The sequence below is a fragment of the Plectropomus leopardus genome, chromosome 22 (assembly GCF_026936395.1).
Source record: "Plectropomus leopardus strain MGB_pleo_1.0 chromosome 22, ASM2693639v1, whole genome shotgun sequence".
Lineage (NCBI taxonomy): Eukaryota > Metazoa > Chordata > Actinopteri > Perciformes > Serranidae > Plectropomus > Plectropomus leopardus.
The window spans coordinates 8,217,572-8,233,608 of record NC_142197.1 but is presented as its reverse complement, the minus strand read 5'-3'; the positions used below and the strand labels follow the sequence as shown (position 1 = coordinate 8,233,608).

The following is a 16,037-nucleotide window of genomic DNA, read 5'->3' as shown; positions in this document are numbered from 1 at the left end:
CAAAAAACAAAGAATCTGTGAACAAAGAATCCAAAAACTTAGAAATCTCTCGATGAATTGAAGTCATATGGGTCTACGTTTAACAACAGCAAAACTTTTCTCATTACATCCATTTACAAACTCTAACACAACTTGTGCAGTATAATCCAAATCTCATGTATGCAGCTAAGTGCCTCCCAAACAGACAGCCCTTTCTGATGGGAAAATGCACTAAAAGTAAAACTTATTTTTGCTCTCTTCAAAGAAAAACTATATTAATAAATCTGTAATTTTACCTTGCTGAATATAGGAGCTGCTGGTCTATCGCTGGCTCAATCAGTTAGTTAGTTTGTGTGACTTGAGCCAAACAGTAACACAAACTAACTGTGTTACTGTTTGACTAAGAGTGACAGCAATAGACCAGCAACTCCCATGTTCAGTGAGGTAAATTAATATTATGTTAATGAGGTCTGACTTTGAAGAGAACATAGATCAGTTTTAATTTAGGTTCAGCTTCCCATTGGACAGGGCGGGAATTACTGTTTGGGAATTACTGAGCATGTGACTGGATTAATAAGATTTGGAATATACTGCACGAGTTAAGTTAGTTTGTTAACCGATCAATTCATCAAAAATGTTCATTGTTTTTGGATTCTTTGGTCACTGTGGAGGCATGCAATGTGAACAAAGTTTTCTTCTTGAATTCAAGGTAACACAGACTAAGGAAATATACTGAATATGCACACTATCATTTGGGGCTGAAGAATTTCTTAAACAGTTCAAAAAGTAGTTGCAGATTGATTTTCTGTCATTTGACTAACTGAGGTGAACATTTCTGAGGGGGAGTCGCTGCTGGTGGTCTTGAGTTTACAACCACAATGTAACTGTTTCTTTTGCTGCTGTGCACATTTAGAGGTAATGTGGTATTGCATTTCCTCACTCTTAACTACGTTGAATGTTGTGCTGAATTACTTGCTGGTAGTCATCCAAACAAAACGAAGACAGATGGGTCTTTTTTTTGCTTTAGAATAAGTCTTACTGACAGGAACATAAAAATTGCTGTGTCATTGGTCGGGATTTGTAACCGGTGTAAAAGTCACCTCTGTCTCGCTTCTTTTCCCCTTAGTCACTCTACGCCTAATTTAGCAGCAGTCACATCTTTTTTCTGCAAGGTGCACAAGCTGTACCCTTGAAAAGATATTTTTACTGGGAACGCTCCCTTCTGACAGGCTGTTCTTTGTCTCCCCTGCAGCTTGAAGCTTGACATAATCATAATAAAAATAAAAACAAAAAAAAATATAAGCAGGACAGATCTAATATATTTCTGCATATGTTCTGACAACAAGACATGTCACTGGATTTGCTGCTTCTCCACTGTGTCACAAATTTACAAAGCAGCGTAGGGAAAGAGCAATGCAGTTTTTGGCTGTTGAATTATACATAAGCTGGTTCAGCAAAAATCTGAACCCTGTAGCTCCTTTCAGGGTGGTACTGTTACTATTTTACAAGCCCATGCTCTCTTGGATCCAATGAAATCCAGTCGGTTAGGATCGATCACAACGTCACTGCCAGCTGCTCGATAATGTTAAGTTTCCCCCCAGTGTTTAGTCTTAAGTTATACATGTAAATACTGTGTATGAAGGTCTGTGCAGTCTTAGTCGCGTTGTCTATAGATACATATGGACTGAGTATTATTGCCCGCCTATGCCAGCGATTCTGATGTCATTCCAGGGAAATCCCCCCTCCATCTCTGGGTCTCCCCAGCTGTTGTTCAATCTCATCTTTTAAACCCCATGTTAATAAAACAGTAATTGAAAGAGCTTTGCGTCCTCCTGTATCCAGTTACTTACACATTGGTAATATGCACAAAAGCTGTTTGTATGGCTATTCCCCGCGGTCCATTTTCTGATTGATGCCTGTGTGTGTGCACTAAATAGATCCTATAATTGCAACAAAGACAGCTGACCTGACAATAGTAAACTGCAGACATGTTTCTCTTGCTCGAGTCTCTAGTTTCTGGTCTTCTACTTTAGCTCTAATACATTCAGTCAAGGCAAGTCTATAGGCAAAATCAATTTGCTTTGTAATGTGGGCAAGTTTCAGTTTACCTCTCTTTGCCCTCTTGTTGCCCCACTGTGACTCAGATGTTGTTCAGTCTTCACTCACACTTGCGCCAGTCAAGAGCTGAAATTGGTTGATTAAAGGAACAGTTCATCCCCAAATCAAAAATACATGTTCTTCCTTTTACCCGTAGTACTCTTTATCAGTCTAGATTGTTTTGCTGTGAGTTGAAGAGTGTTGGAGATATCGGCTGTAGAGCTGTCTGTCTTCTCCCCAAAATGATGGAACTAGATGGCACTCAGCTTGTGGTGCTAAAAGTGCCAAAAACTCCATTTGAAAACATCTCTTTACAGAAATCATGACAAAGTTACTCAAGATAATCCACAGACCTCGTTGTGAGCAGATTCATATAAGAACTGTTCTCTTTTTACCAAACTACATCTGCAAACCGCATCATTGCGCAGAAGGAAGCGTGCATCTACTGCTAGCTCATCTTGCACCCCTGAGCTAGCTAAGGTTACAGCTCAGCTGAGGAGGACGCCATTACTGTTTACATGCACTGTCACAAGCACTAGCCCCTCGTCCATAAGTAGATTCATGCATCATTCTGTGCTGTGATTTGGTTGGCGTGTATTTTGGTAGAAAGAAAATATATCCTATGTGAAATTGCTCACATCTGTGTATTATCTTGAGTAACCAGGTCATGATTTCAGGAAAGAGATATTGCTGTTTCAAAAGTATATTTAGAGCACCACAAACCAAGCCCTGAAGAGAAGCTTTTTGCTTTTTTCCCTGAATTAAGGAGACAATAATCTTAAATATTATAATTTATCCTAAGTCACAAGATTATTATCTCATTAGTTCAGAAAAACAAAAGCAGATTTTTTTTCTCCATGAAAACTTTTCTTAAAATTCACAAATAATAATCTTGTTTATTCATAAAAACAGCAGATTTATTTTTCTTTTAGAGAATGCATTACCCTCCCGTAAAAAGCAGCCTCAGCCAGTATAACGGTATTCACTGAATTAATCTCCAGAGCTCAGCACCGTCTCATTAACGGTGCCCACTCTCCATTGATTGAAGTTACACTCTGTCAATAACCCAGTAGTTTTGTCTATTCAGGCTGTTGGTTGCCTTGGATTGCATAGTCATGTGCTTACACAGCAAATCATTAATTTGATGGTCCAGTCTATCTACTCCAGTGGGACTAAAGGGTCCTGTTTCTCTTTTACTACATATGTGCATACTTTAAATATTAAATGTATAGAAATACATTTTTCCATGCAGTAATGATGCAACTAATACATTTTTAATGATTGTCAACATGTATAAATACATTTCTGTTGCAGTTTGTGTATCTCCACTTTCTAAGATATGTAAGATGTTTTGTTTGTTTATTGTTTTTCCATTATGGGCTGCCACTGCTGTTTATCAGCAACACGGCCTCTCTGGTTGCTAAGGTGGGCTTGAGGCTCCCATGGCAGCCGAGAGCACCTTTGGGCCCCAGAGCCTGGTGCTCTGTGACGCGCTGGGAATTCCCCCGAGGCCTCATCTCCTACCAGCACCCTGCAGGATGGGATGCAAACAGGGATGTAAAGGAGGTTCAGCTGAGCACACTGAGCATATTTTTATCTGCTTTACTTTTTTTTCCACATTTTAGACCAAAAACAAAATGTAGTTTTGCTAAAAAAAGAATGGCGCTTTCTGCCTGATTTTGATCATCAGCTGCACTTCTTTAACCGCTTTATTTCTGGACCTGAACTCCAAACAATGCCATGCATTTGATTCATGCAGGATATATTATTATGTTAGTCGCTGGGTGTGTTACTTACAATAATAACGCGCAATCTGACCAGGCAAAATATCTGGTTGTGTAAACTTCCTGAGCAAACAGCTAAGGAAGTGTCAGACAGGATTGCCATTTGCTCTCCTGTGACTGGCTGTAACTGTTTTTACACCTTCCTTCTAAATAAGGCAGCAGGCTGCCAGGACATATGACCACCGTCCCGATTTGGGTTCTGGACACAGTATCCATCCATCCATCCCATGATTGCTCAACGCCAATGAAAGTCACACACACACACCCACCCCTCCTGCAGGTCTCCCATGTGAGAAAGAGCTGCGTCAGGTCAGCCACGATTAGCTTCAGGAAGACTGAGAAAATAGGTTAGATTACCTTCAAAATAAAAACACAGACTAACATAGTTTGGGGAGAATATTAGGGGTTTGCAAACCTGAATTCCTGAATTGTGCCAATGCCTCCATAAGAATGCCTGATTTTGTCACCAAAACATGGCTAGAAATGTCCTGACATCTTGTTAAAAATACTCTGTTTTTTCACCACAAACCCACCTGGAAATTTCACTTGTAAAATATACCCAGTTTTGTCACTACAATCAATAGCTGGAAATGTCCCGACTTTGCATTAAAAATACCCAGTTTTGTCACCACAAACACAGCTGGAGAGGTCCACAAGCCTCATAAAAATGCCAGTTTTTGTCATCAAAAACATGGCTGGAAATGTCCCATCTCATTAAGAATACCTGCTTTTGTTGCTACAAACACATCTGGAAATGTCCTGACCTCTCATAAAAAATACCTGCATTTTATCACATCTAACATAGCTGGAAATGTCCTGACCTCTCATAAAAAATACCTGCATTTTATCACATCTAACACAGCTGGAAATGTCCTGACACCGTTCTAAAAATACCCAGTTTTGTAACTGCAAATACGTCTGGAAATATCCCAACTTCCCATTAAAAAATACCCAGTTTTGGCTGGAAATGTCTAGACATCTTGCTAAAATGACCTGGTTTTGTTATCACAAACACAACTGCAAACTTCCTAATGTGTTAAAATAATTCCTGATTTGTCAGCACAAGCGAGACTCGAAATGTCCCAATTTCTCATAAAAAAAATACCTGGTTTTGTCGGCACAAACACACCTTGAAATGCCCAAACATCTCGTTAAAAATTTCCAGTTTTGTCACCACAAATATGTCTGGAAATGTCCTGATGTCTTGTTAAAAATACTCGGTTTTGTCACCACAAACACAACTGGAAATTTCCTGGTGTGTTGTTGAAATAGTTCCTGGTTTTGTTGCCACAAACATAGCTGGAAATGCCCAAACATCTCGTTAAAAAATCCTGGTTTTGTGGCTACAAACATGGCTAAAAATGTCCTGACGTCTTCTTAAAAACACCGGTTGATTCACCGGTTGAACACCGGTCATCTTAAAACTATGGAGGCCATAGCAAATGTTTCACATAATTTTTATACTCCTCAACAACTGTGTGCGCGTTGTACGGAAGCATTTACTCAGGTTTTTTTTTTTTAAATGTGTCATTTATTTATTTCGGTTTGGATATTTTTGGAGACGAGGTGATCCAGGGACTTGCTGAAGCATTTTAAACTTGCAAGAGTTGGAACACAGCCACACTGATGCGGGTTTTATTTTGAAACGCACCACAGGAAACGCTTCTTCCTATTCTCTCTGGCTTTTTTTAAGGCTGATGTGAAGGTGCAGCACCCCCCCCATCAGTCCTATCAGAACTGCTGCTGCTGCTGCTGGGGTCCTGTAACTCTCCTCCTCCTCCTCCCATCTCCTACTTTTGATGGGGGGGTGCAGCGGTGAAGTCACAGTGATGTCATTTTAGGATGTGAGAGTCGGGGGGCAAGGTGAGCTGGTTTTGCGGTGAGTGGTGTGTCCCCTCCACAACCAGCGTTGCCTGTACAGAGCGGCGCGGAGCGGCGAAAGATGATCATCGCCACCGGCACCAATTCAAGCTCCGACGCGCTCTGTCCCTCTCCTCCTGCTCAGATCTCGGGCTATGGGGCCCTGATCTGCCTTGATCCCAAAATAAGCCTTTACCACCACCACCATCACCATGCCAAAGGACAAAAAATAAGAAGATTTTTAGGGCAGGTAACTTTGACCACGTGCCCCAAAGGTAAACTGGATGGCCGTTGCGCAGAGGTGCCTCTACAGTATGTCCAACGGGGCCAGGACGCACCGGACGCTGGCAGCAGTTCTTGTACTGTGGACTTCTCTCTGGGGGATCGTTTCATCTTATCCGATTCCGAGCAGGACTAATGCGACTTTATTGGAGAAGAAGTGGGAGACGCTCTTCTCCCGCTCCTATCTGGGTATAAACGGGGGCAAAGCGGAGCTGAACTGGGAGAGTGACTATTTGCAGGGTATCAAAAGAGTGCGGCGACTGTACTGCAACGTGGGCATTGGGTTTCACCTGCAGGTGCTCCCGGATGGCAGGATAAGCGGTGCACACAATGAGAACCAATACAGTGAGTTGCATCCGGCAAAAGCGCCGGAGCCGAAAACAGTGTAACCCTATGCGTGTAAAAGTTAGAGCGGTGTCTTTGCATGATATTTAATAAGACGTGTCGGCATGGTTGAAAGTTTCCGAAAGCAAAAACAGTGTGCTGAGCCCTTACATCCTGCAGTGCGAAATATCCTCCCAAGCCAAAAACATGACATGAATGCTTGGACCCAGTTTAGACGCTCACTTATTTTTACCCTGCGTCCCGCTGCAGCAGCACGCACACACGCACGCACACACACAGACCTCCACTCAGCACGCTGTAAACTGCACTCATGGTTAAACTGCAATTATTCCAAAGAGGTAATTGAGCAGCAGCATCCAGTCGCAATGCACCTGCAAGGTTACACCCATCACTGCTGCAGAGGCCAGTTACTCGACTTTGCAGTGTGTGTGTGTGTGTGTGTGTGTGTGTGTGTGTGTGTGTGTGTGTGTGTTTGTGTGTGTTTGCGCTCCTAACATTGTGTTTCCTTCAGGTCTGATAGAGATCTCCACCGTGGACCGAGGAGTGATCAGCATGTTCGGGGTGAGGAGTGAGCTGTTTGTCGCAATGAACAGCAGGGGAAGGTTATACGGGACGGTACGTTTGTGCGGAACTCCACACACACGCACACACTCATACGCGCACACACATCCTGCCGGGTGTAAGATGAGTTCATGGAGCTGCTGCATCCGAGGGTTTATGAGCGCTGTTGTGTTATTAATATGCTCTGATGATGATGGGGGGTTTCTGTGTCAGAAGACCTTTTACTAATACCACAGTGTAAAAATACTCTGTTACAAGTAAATGTCCTGCATTCAAGTTTTTACTGAAGTAAAAGTACAAATAGCAGCAAATATACTTAAAGTACCAAAATAAAACCGTTCGTGATGCAGAATGTTCCATTTTACAATAAAAGATACTATATTATTAGATTATAATTATTGATGCATTTTAGTGTTGCAACTGAAAAAGCTGCAGCTCATTTTAATGACTGTATAAAGTGCAGAGTCGCTTGTGAATTTTCCCTAGAAGATCAGTAAAGTTTAATATTAACCTACAATAATGCATCATCATTTTTTTGTTGATTATTTTTTGTTATTAACCTGAATCTGCGAAGTAACTAAAGTTATCAAATAAATGTAGTCCTGAAGATAGTACAATGTTTGCCTCTAAAGTGTAGAGGAAAACAAGGGATAAAGTTGCAGAAAATTAAAATACACAAGTACAAGTACCTCAAAGTTTTTCTAATGTACAGTACTTGATGTATATAGTAACATTCCACCAGAGTGAAAGCAGCATTACCACATAATAAAAGTACTCCATTACAAGTACTAACACTGTACATAGGTGACATAACATCGAAATATACTTAAAATACCAAAAGTAAAAGTGGTCATTATGGAAAATGGCCCATTCCACAATAAAATATATTATTAGAATTTAATTATTGATGTATTTTAATGTTGCAGCTGTTAAAAGTGAAGGTCATTATAATAAAATTGCAGAAAATTAAAATTCTTATACTTGAGTTTATGTACTTATTTTCCACCACTGAAGAAAAGCAGCAATGCCACAATATAAAAGTACTTCATTAAAAGCACTCATTACTGCTCTTAATTAAAAGTACAGATATATTATTGACAAAATGTAGTTTAAATATCAAAAGTACTCATTGTACAGTGGAGTTGCCCAAGTAGGTGTATATTAATGTATATTATTTGAATAATGTTCAATGATTTGTAAACATGTAAGCAACATGTTAACGCAAATTTAGCTAATTTATACATCTGTGTATTGACACATGTTGTGTATTTCTTACCAAGTTCATTGAAGCAGATAATGAACTTTTCCCCAAAAGTAATGAATTCTAATAAACTAATGAAATACACTGTAAAACATAATTTTCAGTGATTGTTTGGAACAATCACTGAAACAGAAAACTAATACGTTTTGAGAAAAGAACTCTGTGAAACTTTCAATCAGTTGTTCCTTAGTTGCCTCGACTTAAAATGCAGCAATTTTGACCCAATGCTTCTAAAACTCTTGTTTGTAAGAGTTTTAGAAGCATTCAGATATTAAAGTTAGTATTTCACAAGAAAACATTTCAGAACATTTCTGTACAGTTAATTGTAATGACCCCTCACATGTAATTTGTGACTCCTTTGAGGGTGTCCCAACACTGGTTAGGAACAACAGCTTTGAATAATAAAAAAAGAGTCTTTTATACTGTATACAGGACATTATTAGAGTATATACACAGTATACAGTGTATACAAGGGCTGTTATGATACATAATAATGGACTGATATATCAATTATCCAATATTATGAATGCAAAGTGAAAACATCGATACATATCGTCTTTAATATGTGCCTTTATTTTACGTTTTCCCTTGCATGTGTGTTCACCTTTCTAAACATTCAAACAGTGCTAGAGACCCAGCAGCGGACAGTTAATGGTAAGCAGCCAATAAAAAAGACGATGAGGATATTACTGATATTGTCACATATTGATCACAGAGTGACAATGAATCGAAATCATATTGTGACAGACTTTGGACAACGGTGCGGTATTTTCTGATATCACCAAGAATTTATATAATTTTGTATTGTAAGAAAATTTGAGATGTACACCCCGAATGTACAGTATGTATTAGTTGATATAGTATTTAATGATTGATGACTGTGCTGTTGTTGTATAATGAGCCTCGGGGATCAGTTTCTTTAGCTTTATTTAAAAGAGACCATTGTAATGTTAGGCAGGGCTGGCCATCAAACGTTAATACTTTCTTGTAGCATTCAGGACTAAAAGTACCAAGTCTACTTGCTTAGATTAATTCCCTTCAGCAGTGTCTGATATAAATCATTATTTTAAAAAATAACAAATTCGTTTAGAGCTGTAGTTGATACTGATGATAAAAACTACTTTTTGTTCTATTTTCTGAAACGGTCTCTATATCCTGACAGTACTGCATGAGACAGATGATCATAGTACTTCTAATGGTATTTACAAGAATCCACCGCACCTGAACGATAACCAGTCAGAGCTGAAGTGTCTCTAATGCTGTCAAAATTGTTAATTATGGATTGTGAACGGCAGTCAGACTATCAGACTAAGCAACACTGATCAAATATGAATCAAGATTCTGTCATTGCAATGCCCATTACTAGTCTCGAATGTTTTCAGAAACATATTTTAGTGTACTGTTTAGCTGTAAAATGAGAAATTGTGCTCTGGCCCAAACCTTCTCATTTTACAGCTAAACAGTACACTAAAAAAATACTTGGGGTGAGAAATCGGCAACACAGTAACAGAATTCTGACTTTGATTCAGACACGATTTTTTTCTTTACTTTTTAAATTACTTTTTAAAAGTTACAAACTGCAGCGTTAAGCTTTGATCGCTGCTTTGTTTTGACAGAGTTGTATTTCTGCTTGTGTTCAATCAACATTTAACATTTGAGAAGTTAAGTTTCTGTTGGTAAATAAATAAAATGGATTTGATGGGAAATATGTTCAATATTTTATTTTGAGGAAAGTAAAAGTGCTGTTTTGTGCTGGTGTCGAAACTCCGATATCTTTTTGGTACTAAAATGTCAAGCTGTGGCCTCATGGCCATTACAACAGATTAAAAAACTTCATCCAAATGTGGTAAGTAATATTGAAAAATATGTGTCAAACTTTCAGTTAACTTCTGCTCAACAATAATGTTTTCTAATTCTGTCTAATAGCTGTTGTTTAGCATTTGATAATTGCTTATTTAGTTGCATCTCCCCTTGTAAGTATTTGCAATATTTTAAATTTTTCTCTTGTCAGCATACGTGGGATTGGTTTATGAGTTATAAGAGCAAAAACGGGAAGCTGGTATCTTTTTGCAATCTGCTCTCCAGGCTGTTTGTTGAATGTTCATCCTGCATCTGCTATGAGAGTTATTAACACTGTTTCTTTTGTTACGTTTTTAGAGATTCTTCGTGGACGAGTGCAAGTTCAAGGAGACTTTGCTGCCCAACAACTACAACGCCTATGAGTCTTTTGTTTACAAGGGCTTCTACATCGCCCTCAGCAAGCATGGCCGCGTAAAGAGAGGCAACAAGGCCACCACCGCCATGACCGTCACACACTTCCTCCCGCGACTATGAGAGAAACTGGCAATAACTCAATAATTTGCACATGTGGATGTTCTTCCAGGTAATATAGAAATGCATAGTCGTGATATACATACACACACACACACACACCGATGGACTGCTAGAGAAAACACAAATATTTATTCTGTTTATATATATCTGTATATTTGGATAGCTATCTTTGTATATGTACTGTGCTGCTTATTGTTTTTATGGACGGGGAGAGTCAAAGCCTTTGCCTGTCTCACTTTACCTTGGTGCTTGCTGTAACTGAACTACGTGTCACTTCCTTTTTTGAGATGGAGGATGAGCTATATCCTGTGCTTTTAAAGAGTGAAATGAATACTTTTTATTACCTCAAAGAACCACTTTACTAGATTAAGGGATGCATGGACTTCTGCTCAAATATCTGCTAAGTTTATGATTTTTTTTTTTGGAAAACCTTTTTGAGCGCTTGATGGCTCCCTGCTCGATTATCGATGTCCGGCAGTGGGGAAAACTTAAATGCACTACCTTTGCTGCACGATTTAAAGGTGCCTTGGTGTTCCCACTTGTGGCCCCCTTAAACTTGCATGTAAGAGACACCCGCCGGAGTCAGAAATAGGGCTGACACTCCGGAGAGGGCCTCAGAAAGGGGAGGGGGGGTTGACTATCTCTGGTTTATTTTCTTTTCTGTAATTAGATCGATTAAGTAATATACAATCTGTGGTTGAGACCGGAGAGTGGTCGGCCATAGAGAGTGGCACGAGGCCATAAGTTTGACTGTGCCAGCTAATAAACAGGGTGGAATATTTAACTATCCAAGCATGGGGGGAATTTTGGTTTGGACCTGGCTTGCACAAGAATCGGCTGAATGGATAGATAGCGAGTGCACAGTAGAAACCTACACATTGTCTCGGACAGAGCTCCTACAGTAATGCAGGTTGCTGTGTATGCAAAGCTTTAGCTGCTGTTGAAATGATGTCCATTAAAACCAATGAAAACAATGTAAATACTTGCAAATGTAAAAGAATTCAGGAGCTTTTTACGCTGCTTTGTCGCAGAAAAAGAGTTCGGTTTGCACAGTTGGCCATCGATGATGGTGCCTGAATGCTTTGGTACAAATCGTTCCCACGCGTTTTGTTTCTTTTGATTTATCATTGTGTGTTCGGTGGAGTATGTGCGCACCCTGGGCCATTTCCTCTCAGTTTGTCTGTGTGCTCTGCAGCAGCACTGCAGTGGCAGCGAGGTGTTGGGAGCTGGAGGCAGATAGTTTTAAATGCAATTACGGAGGAGTCAATCATGTGTTCCCTGGAGGACTAAAGGACAGTGCAGCTGGTGGACTGCATGCACGGTGTGAGAAATGTTTGAGTTTTAGCTTGATTTTTTTTAAATTTGAGGGGTTAACAGAACATAGAAGCACTTTTGAAATTGTACGAGTATTGGTATGCATAATCGCAGTTTACATGTACCGCACTTTGCATACTCACTGCTGTCATATTGATTTATTTATTAATGTGGAACGAAGAAAAAATTCATTCTCCTGTGCAAAATAATTGTGATATCCTGATAATTATCAAAATATGCTTAAAACTCTTGGCACTAAAACATACTGGAATCACTTTACCTTACATTTTTAGAAACATTTTTTAAGTGAATTTAAGTGAAAAACAATTAATCTAAAATATCCAAGCTTCTCAATTTTTAAAAATGTTATCACATCTTTGAATATGAAGTGAGCCAGTGGTTGATAAGGATCTTTTGCATTTTTTTGCCTCTGCGCTGGCGATGGCTGTGGCCAGAAGCATCGTGTTTTTGGGTTGTTAGTCTCTTCCTTTGTTTCTCCCATTCTCATTAACTTTATATCTTGAGAAGACCATGAAGGAATTCCTTCAAATTTGGCATAAACGTCCACTTGGACACAACAGAAAACAGATTTTGGTGGTCATAGTACAAAGGTCTCTTTGACCTTTCTCTCTCATTCTTGTGAATGCAATATCAAGAACTCCTTAATGGGATTTTTTTAGATATGACACAAACATTTACTCTGACTCAGTGATGAACTTCTTAGATATTGGTGGACAAAGATCAAGGTTAAACTGACTCCACAGGCATGTCATTTTTGTGAATGCGATATATCGCAAAAACACTCAAAAGCTCTGTCCCTGTGACCTTGTAGCTGTCTCATTCCTGTGACTGCAGTATCTCAAGAAGGCCTTTAGGGAGTTTCTTCAAATTTGGCACAAACGTCCACTTGGGCTAAACAATGAACTGATTAGAATTTGGTGTTCGAAGGTCACTGTGACCTCACAAAACATATTTCAGGCCATAACTTAAGAAGTAATTCGCTTATTATGACGAAAATGTCACATGAATGAAGTGCTGACGATGGTCTAAGGTCATCTTCACTGTGACATGATAATATTCTACATAACAATTTTCTGGCCATTATTCACCGGCGTAATACAGAAAATTTGTAAAGATCCTGAATTGGTGACACTAATCTTGGGTGTTCACTTTAAAACTGCTGACTGTAAAGATCTTCTGTGCTGCTGGGTTGAAGATGTGTGTGAAGCATCCATGTTTTCACGGACATGGATGTAAACTCAAAGCACAATTGGAGTCGTTTGCAGAGGCATACAACCAAATGAAATATCTGAATTGGTCAGAAATGAACATTTCTGCCGATATGATAGGCTGACAAGATGACGCTTTTATTATGCAGCTTTAATTAGTTGAAAAAGGTCAGATTTTCCCTGGTTTTGGATTGTCGTAAGAGCATCACCCAAAATATGGCCTGTTTTACATGTAACCGGGGTTAAAGTAGTAGTAATCTAGGTGGAAAAAAATATTTGCATATATCGGTATCAGCATTGGCAACTGGCCAAAATGAGTTTAAAAATATCAGCATATCCCGATAATGGAAATTTACCACAATCAAATTATAGCGAGCGCTTTTAAACGTGGTCTGTATTGAAAGCGTATATTGTCCCATTCAAACAATGTCGTGTAACATGTTCCAAGGAATTTTGTTTTGCTTACATCACACATCTGCCCCTGCTGTTTCTGCAGCTCTTGACTTGAAAACCCAAATCTTGCTTCCTCTGTCCGTTCTTGTGTTTAGAGAGGAAGCAGGACTATTTAAATCCAGGAAAAGACGCATGCGAGTGAGCCGGCCCGCTGTCTTTGTTGTTGTTCGTCAAACCCCCTGCAGGAATGTGAATCTGCTAGGCTGACAGGCCTCCTACATACCTGATTCCCCCTCCTTTGAGCTCTGTCACCCCTCGCCGCCCACCTCTGCTCGTCCCTTACCCCCCTCACCCGCTGCAGGCAGGGACCTTGGGATTCCAGCCGTAACCCAGGAGCTTCCTCCTCTCCTTTCAGCCTTTTTTAGTTCAAGGTCAGAATCACGGACCAGCCTTGGCCCCAACCCCAGTGGCCAGGGTGGTCGTCTATATGGGTCGTGCTGTTTCCATGAAATAGGAATTTGAAGTATCTTTTTCATGCGGGAAACACTTTATTATGTCTCCACGCCATCGATAGTTGAGGCCGGAGACAATATGAATATGTTTTTTGGTCGTCCATCAGTCCATCTGGCATGTTCTTGTGAATGCGATATCTCAAGAACATGTTGAATGATTTTTCTTTAAGTTTGACACAAGTCAATTCGACTTAAGGATGAGCTGATCAGATTTTGGTGGTCAAAGGTCAAGGTCCCTGTGACCTCATCTGTCTCATTTTTTGAATGCAATATCTCAAGAACAGTTTAAATGATTTTTTTTTTCAAATTTGACACAAACGTTTGAGTAGACTAAAGGATGAGCTAATTAGAGTTTGGTGGTCAAAGGTCAAGGTCACTGTGACCTTGCATCTGTCTCATTTTCGTGTATGCAATATCTGAAGATGGCCTTGAGGGAGTTTCCTGAAATTTGGCACAAACGTCCACTTGGACTCAAGAATGAACTGATTAGAATTGGATGGTTGAAGGTCAAAGGTCAAGGTCATGGTGACTTCATAAAACATGTTGTTTGCCATAGCTTATGAACCTTGGGTGCCCACCTTGAAACTGTGCTGTTTGTGTAGATGTTCTGCGTGTGAAGCGTCCATGTTTTCACAAACATGGATGTAAACTGTAAGTGCAGCTTAACTGGTGCACGGAGGCATAAAACCACGTGGCGGTATATTTAGTTAAAAGCATTAACAGATTATGGCTCAAGAGTTGCTCTCTCAAAACAATAGACAGCTCTTATCTTTGCAGATTTTTTTAGCAATCCTACTTCCCTTTATGGATTTATTGAGCCCACCTCTTTAAAATTCAGCTCCACAACATGCTGTCCTCTCCCTTTCCCAAGTACTTGCTTTGGGATATTTCTGGGGAGGGGACATCTGCAGAGTTAATGCAGTGTGTAAGGAGCAGCCAGAGCGCACAGTCACGCAGAGCCTCACCTCTCCTCTCCTGCTGCAGGACGGCACCCTTGCCATCCTCAGGACGTGCCCACTGCTGCTGCTGCTGCTGGGCACCGCCCGGCCCCCAACATCACAAACTGACACAGTATCACCTGCTGCTCAATTGTCTTTGACGCACAGATCCATTCATAACAGTATTTTTCTAACAGATAAATCTCTTGCTCTTTCTGTTTGCAGGATTTGTGTGTGTGTGTGTGTGTGTGTGTGTGTGTGTGTGTGTGTGTGTGTGTGTGCGTGTGCGCGAGTGCCAAGATGCAAATCTTATCTGGAGCTTAGCTCAAAGTTTCAAAAACAAACCGACTTGTTGCTGCTGTAGATGAGGCTGCATGAAATAGCACAGATGTACATTTCTTGTCAGGAGTAAACCGTCGTTTTTTTTTTGGCTGACGTAGCAAACAAAAATCAACGTTTTCAGCTGAGGAAGGTGTGGAAGTGAACTTAACGCATGCACAGCAACGAGCACTTCTCTCATCCACCTCACGATCAAAGATGTCTGTAGCAGCACCTTACTTGATTATAGAGTTTTCTCACTTTTTTTCATCAAGAAATAGAGCTGGATCCCTAAAGGAGTGAAGGTCTGTGTCTAAAAACAAAAAGCTCACCTTTTCAGCTTTGACCAAAAAATTTTATCCAGATTTCTCTGTCGTCTTTTTATTTTCTTCCACAGCTTATCATAGATCAAATCTGAATTAATTCAAGAGGAGGAATATCTTTTTTATGTTTATGTACTTTTAGCATGCCTGAGCCCCAAACTTAATTAGGGGTGTGTGCTTCATGTGTTTTTTTTTTAACTCCTGCTCTGAAGGGAGTGAGTGTCCACTGTATTCCTCTCATCTCTGTTCTCATATACCTCACCCTCTGCCTTAGTTTTGGTTTGCTGATGACTGTAAATTAAGAAGAAACAAACTTCAGTTAATTGTTTCTGAAAACAGACAATGCTAAGTAAGGATATTAAAGTTTTTCCTTTTATTTTTGTACGTATGTGCTGTGCACAGCAGTCTACTGTATTCCTGAGATAACAATAAAAGTTTTTTTTTAACTGGTTGCTGGTTAAGTGTCATCCGCTCCGTTGGATCAGGTGATTTTGTATCTAGCAGCGA

The 16,037-nt window shown here is 40.0% G+C and overlaps 1 protein-coding gene across 2 annotated transcripts in view; it reads left to right on the top strand.

The window, feature by feature from the left end:
* LOC121961429 (fibroblast growth factor 6-like) overlaps positions 1–15,976 on the top strand; it is a 28,822-nt gene extending 12,846 nt beyond the window's left edge. Inside the window, exons 1-3 of one of the 2 annotated variants that reach the window (XM_042511418.2) lie at positions 5,242–6,347; positions 6,859–6,962; positions 10,327–15,976. In XM_042511418.2, coding sequence (XP_042367352.1) covers positions 6,005–6,347; positions 6,859–6,962; positions 10,327–10,503 — 624 coding nt within the window. In that variant the 5' untranslated portion in view covers positions 5,242–6,004 and the 3' untranslated portion in view covers positions 10,504–15,976. Of the gene's footprint in view, positions 1–5,241; positions 6,348–6,858; positions 6,963–10,326 lie in introns of those variants that run through there. The other variant, XR_015775534.1, reaches the window with a different exon arrangement.
* The last annotated feature ends 61 nt before the right edge of the window (positions 15,977–16,037 follow it).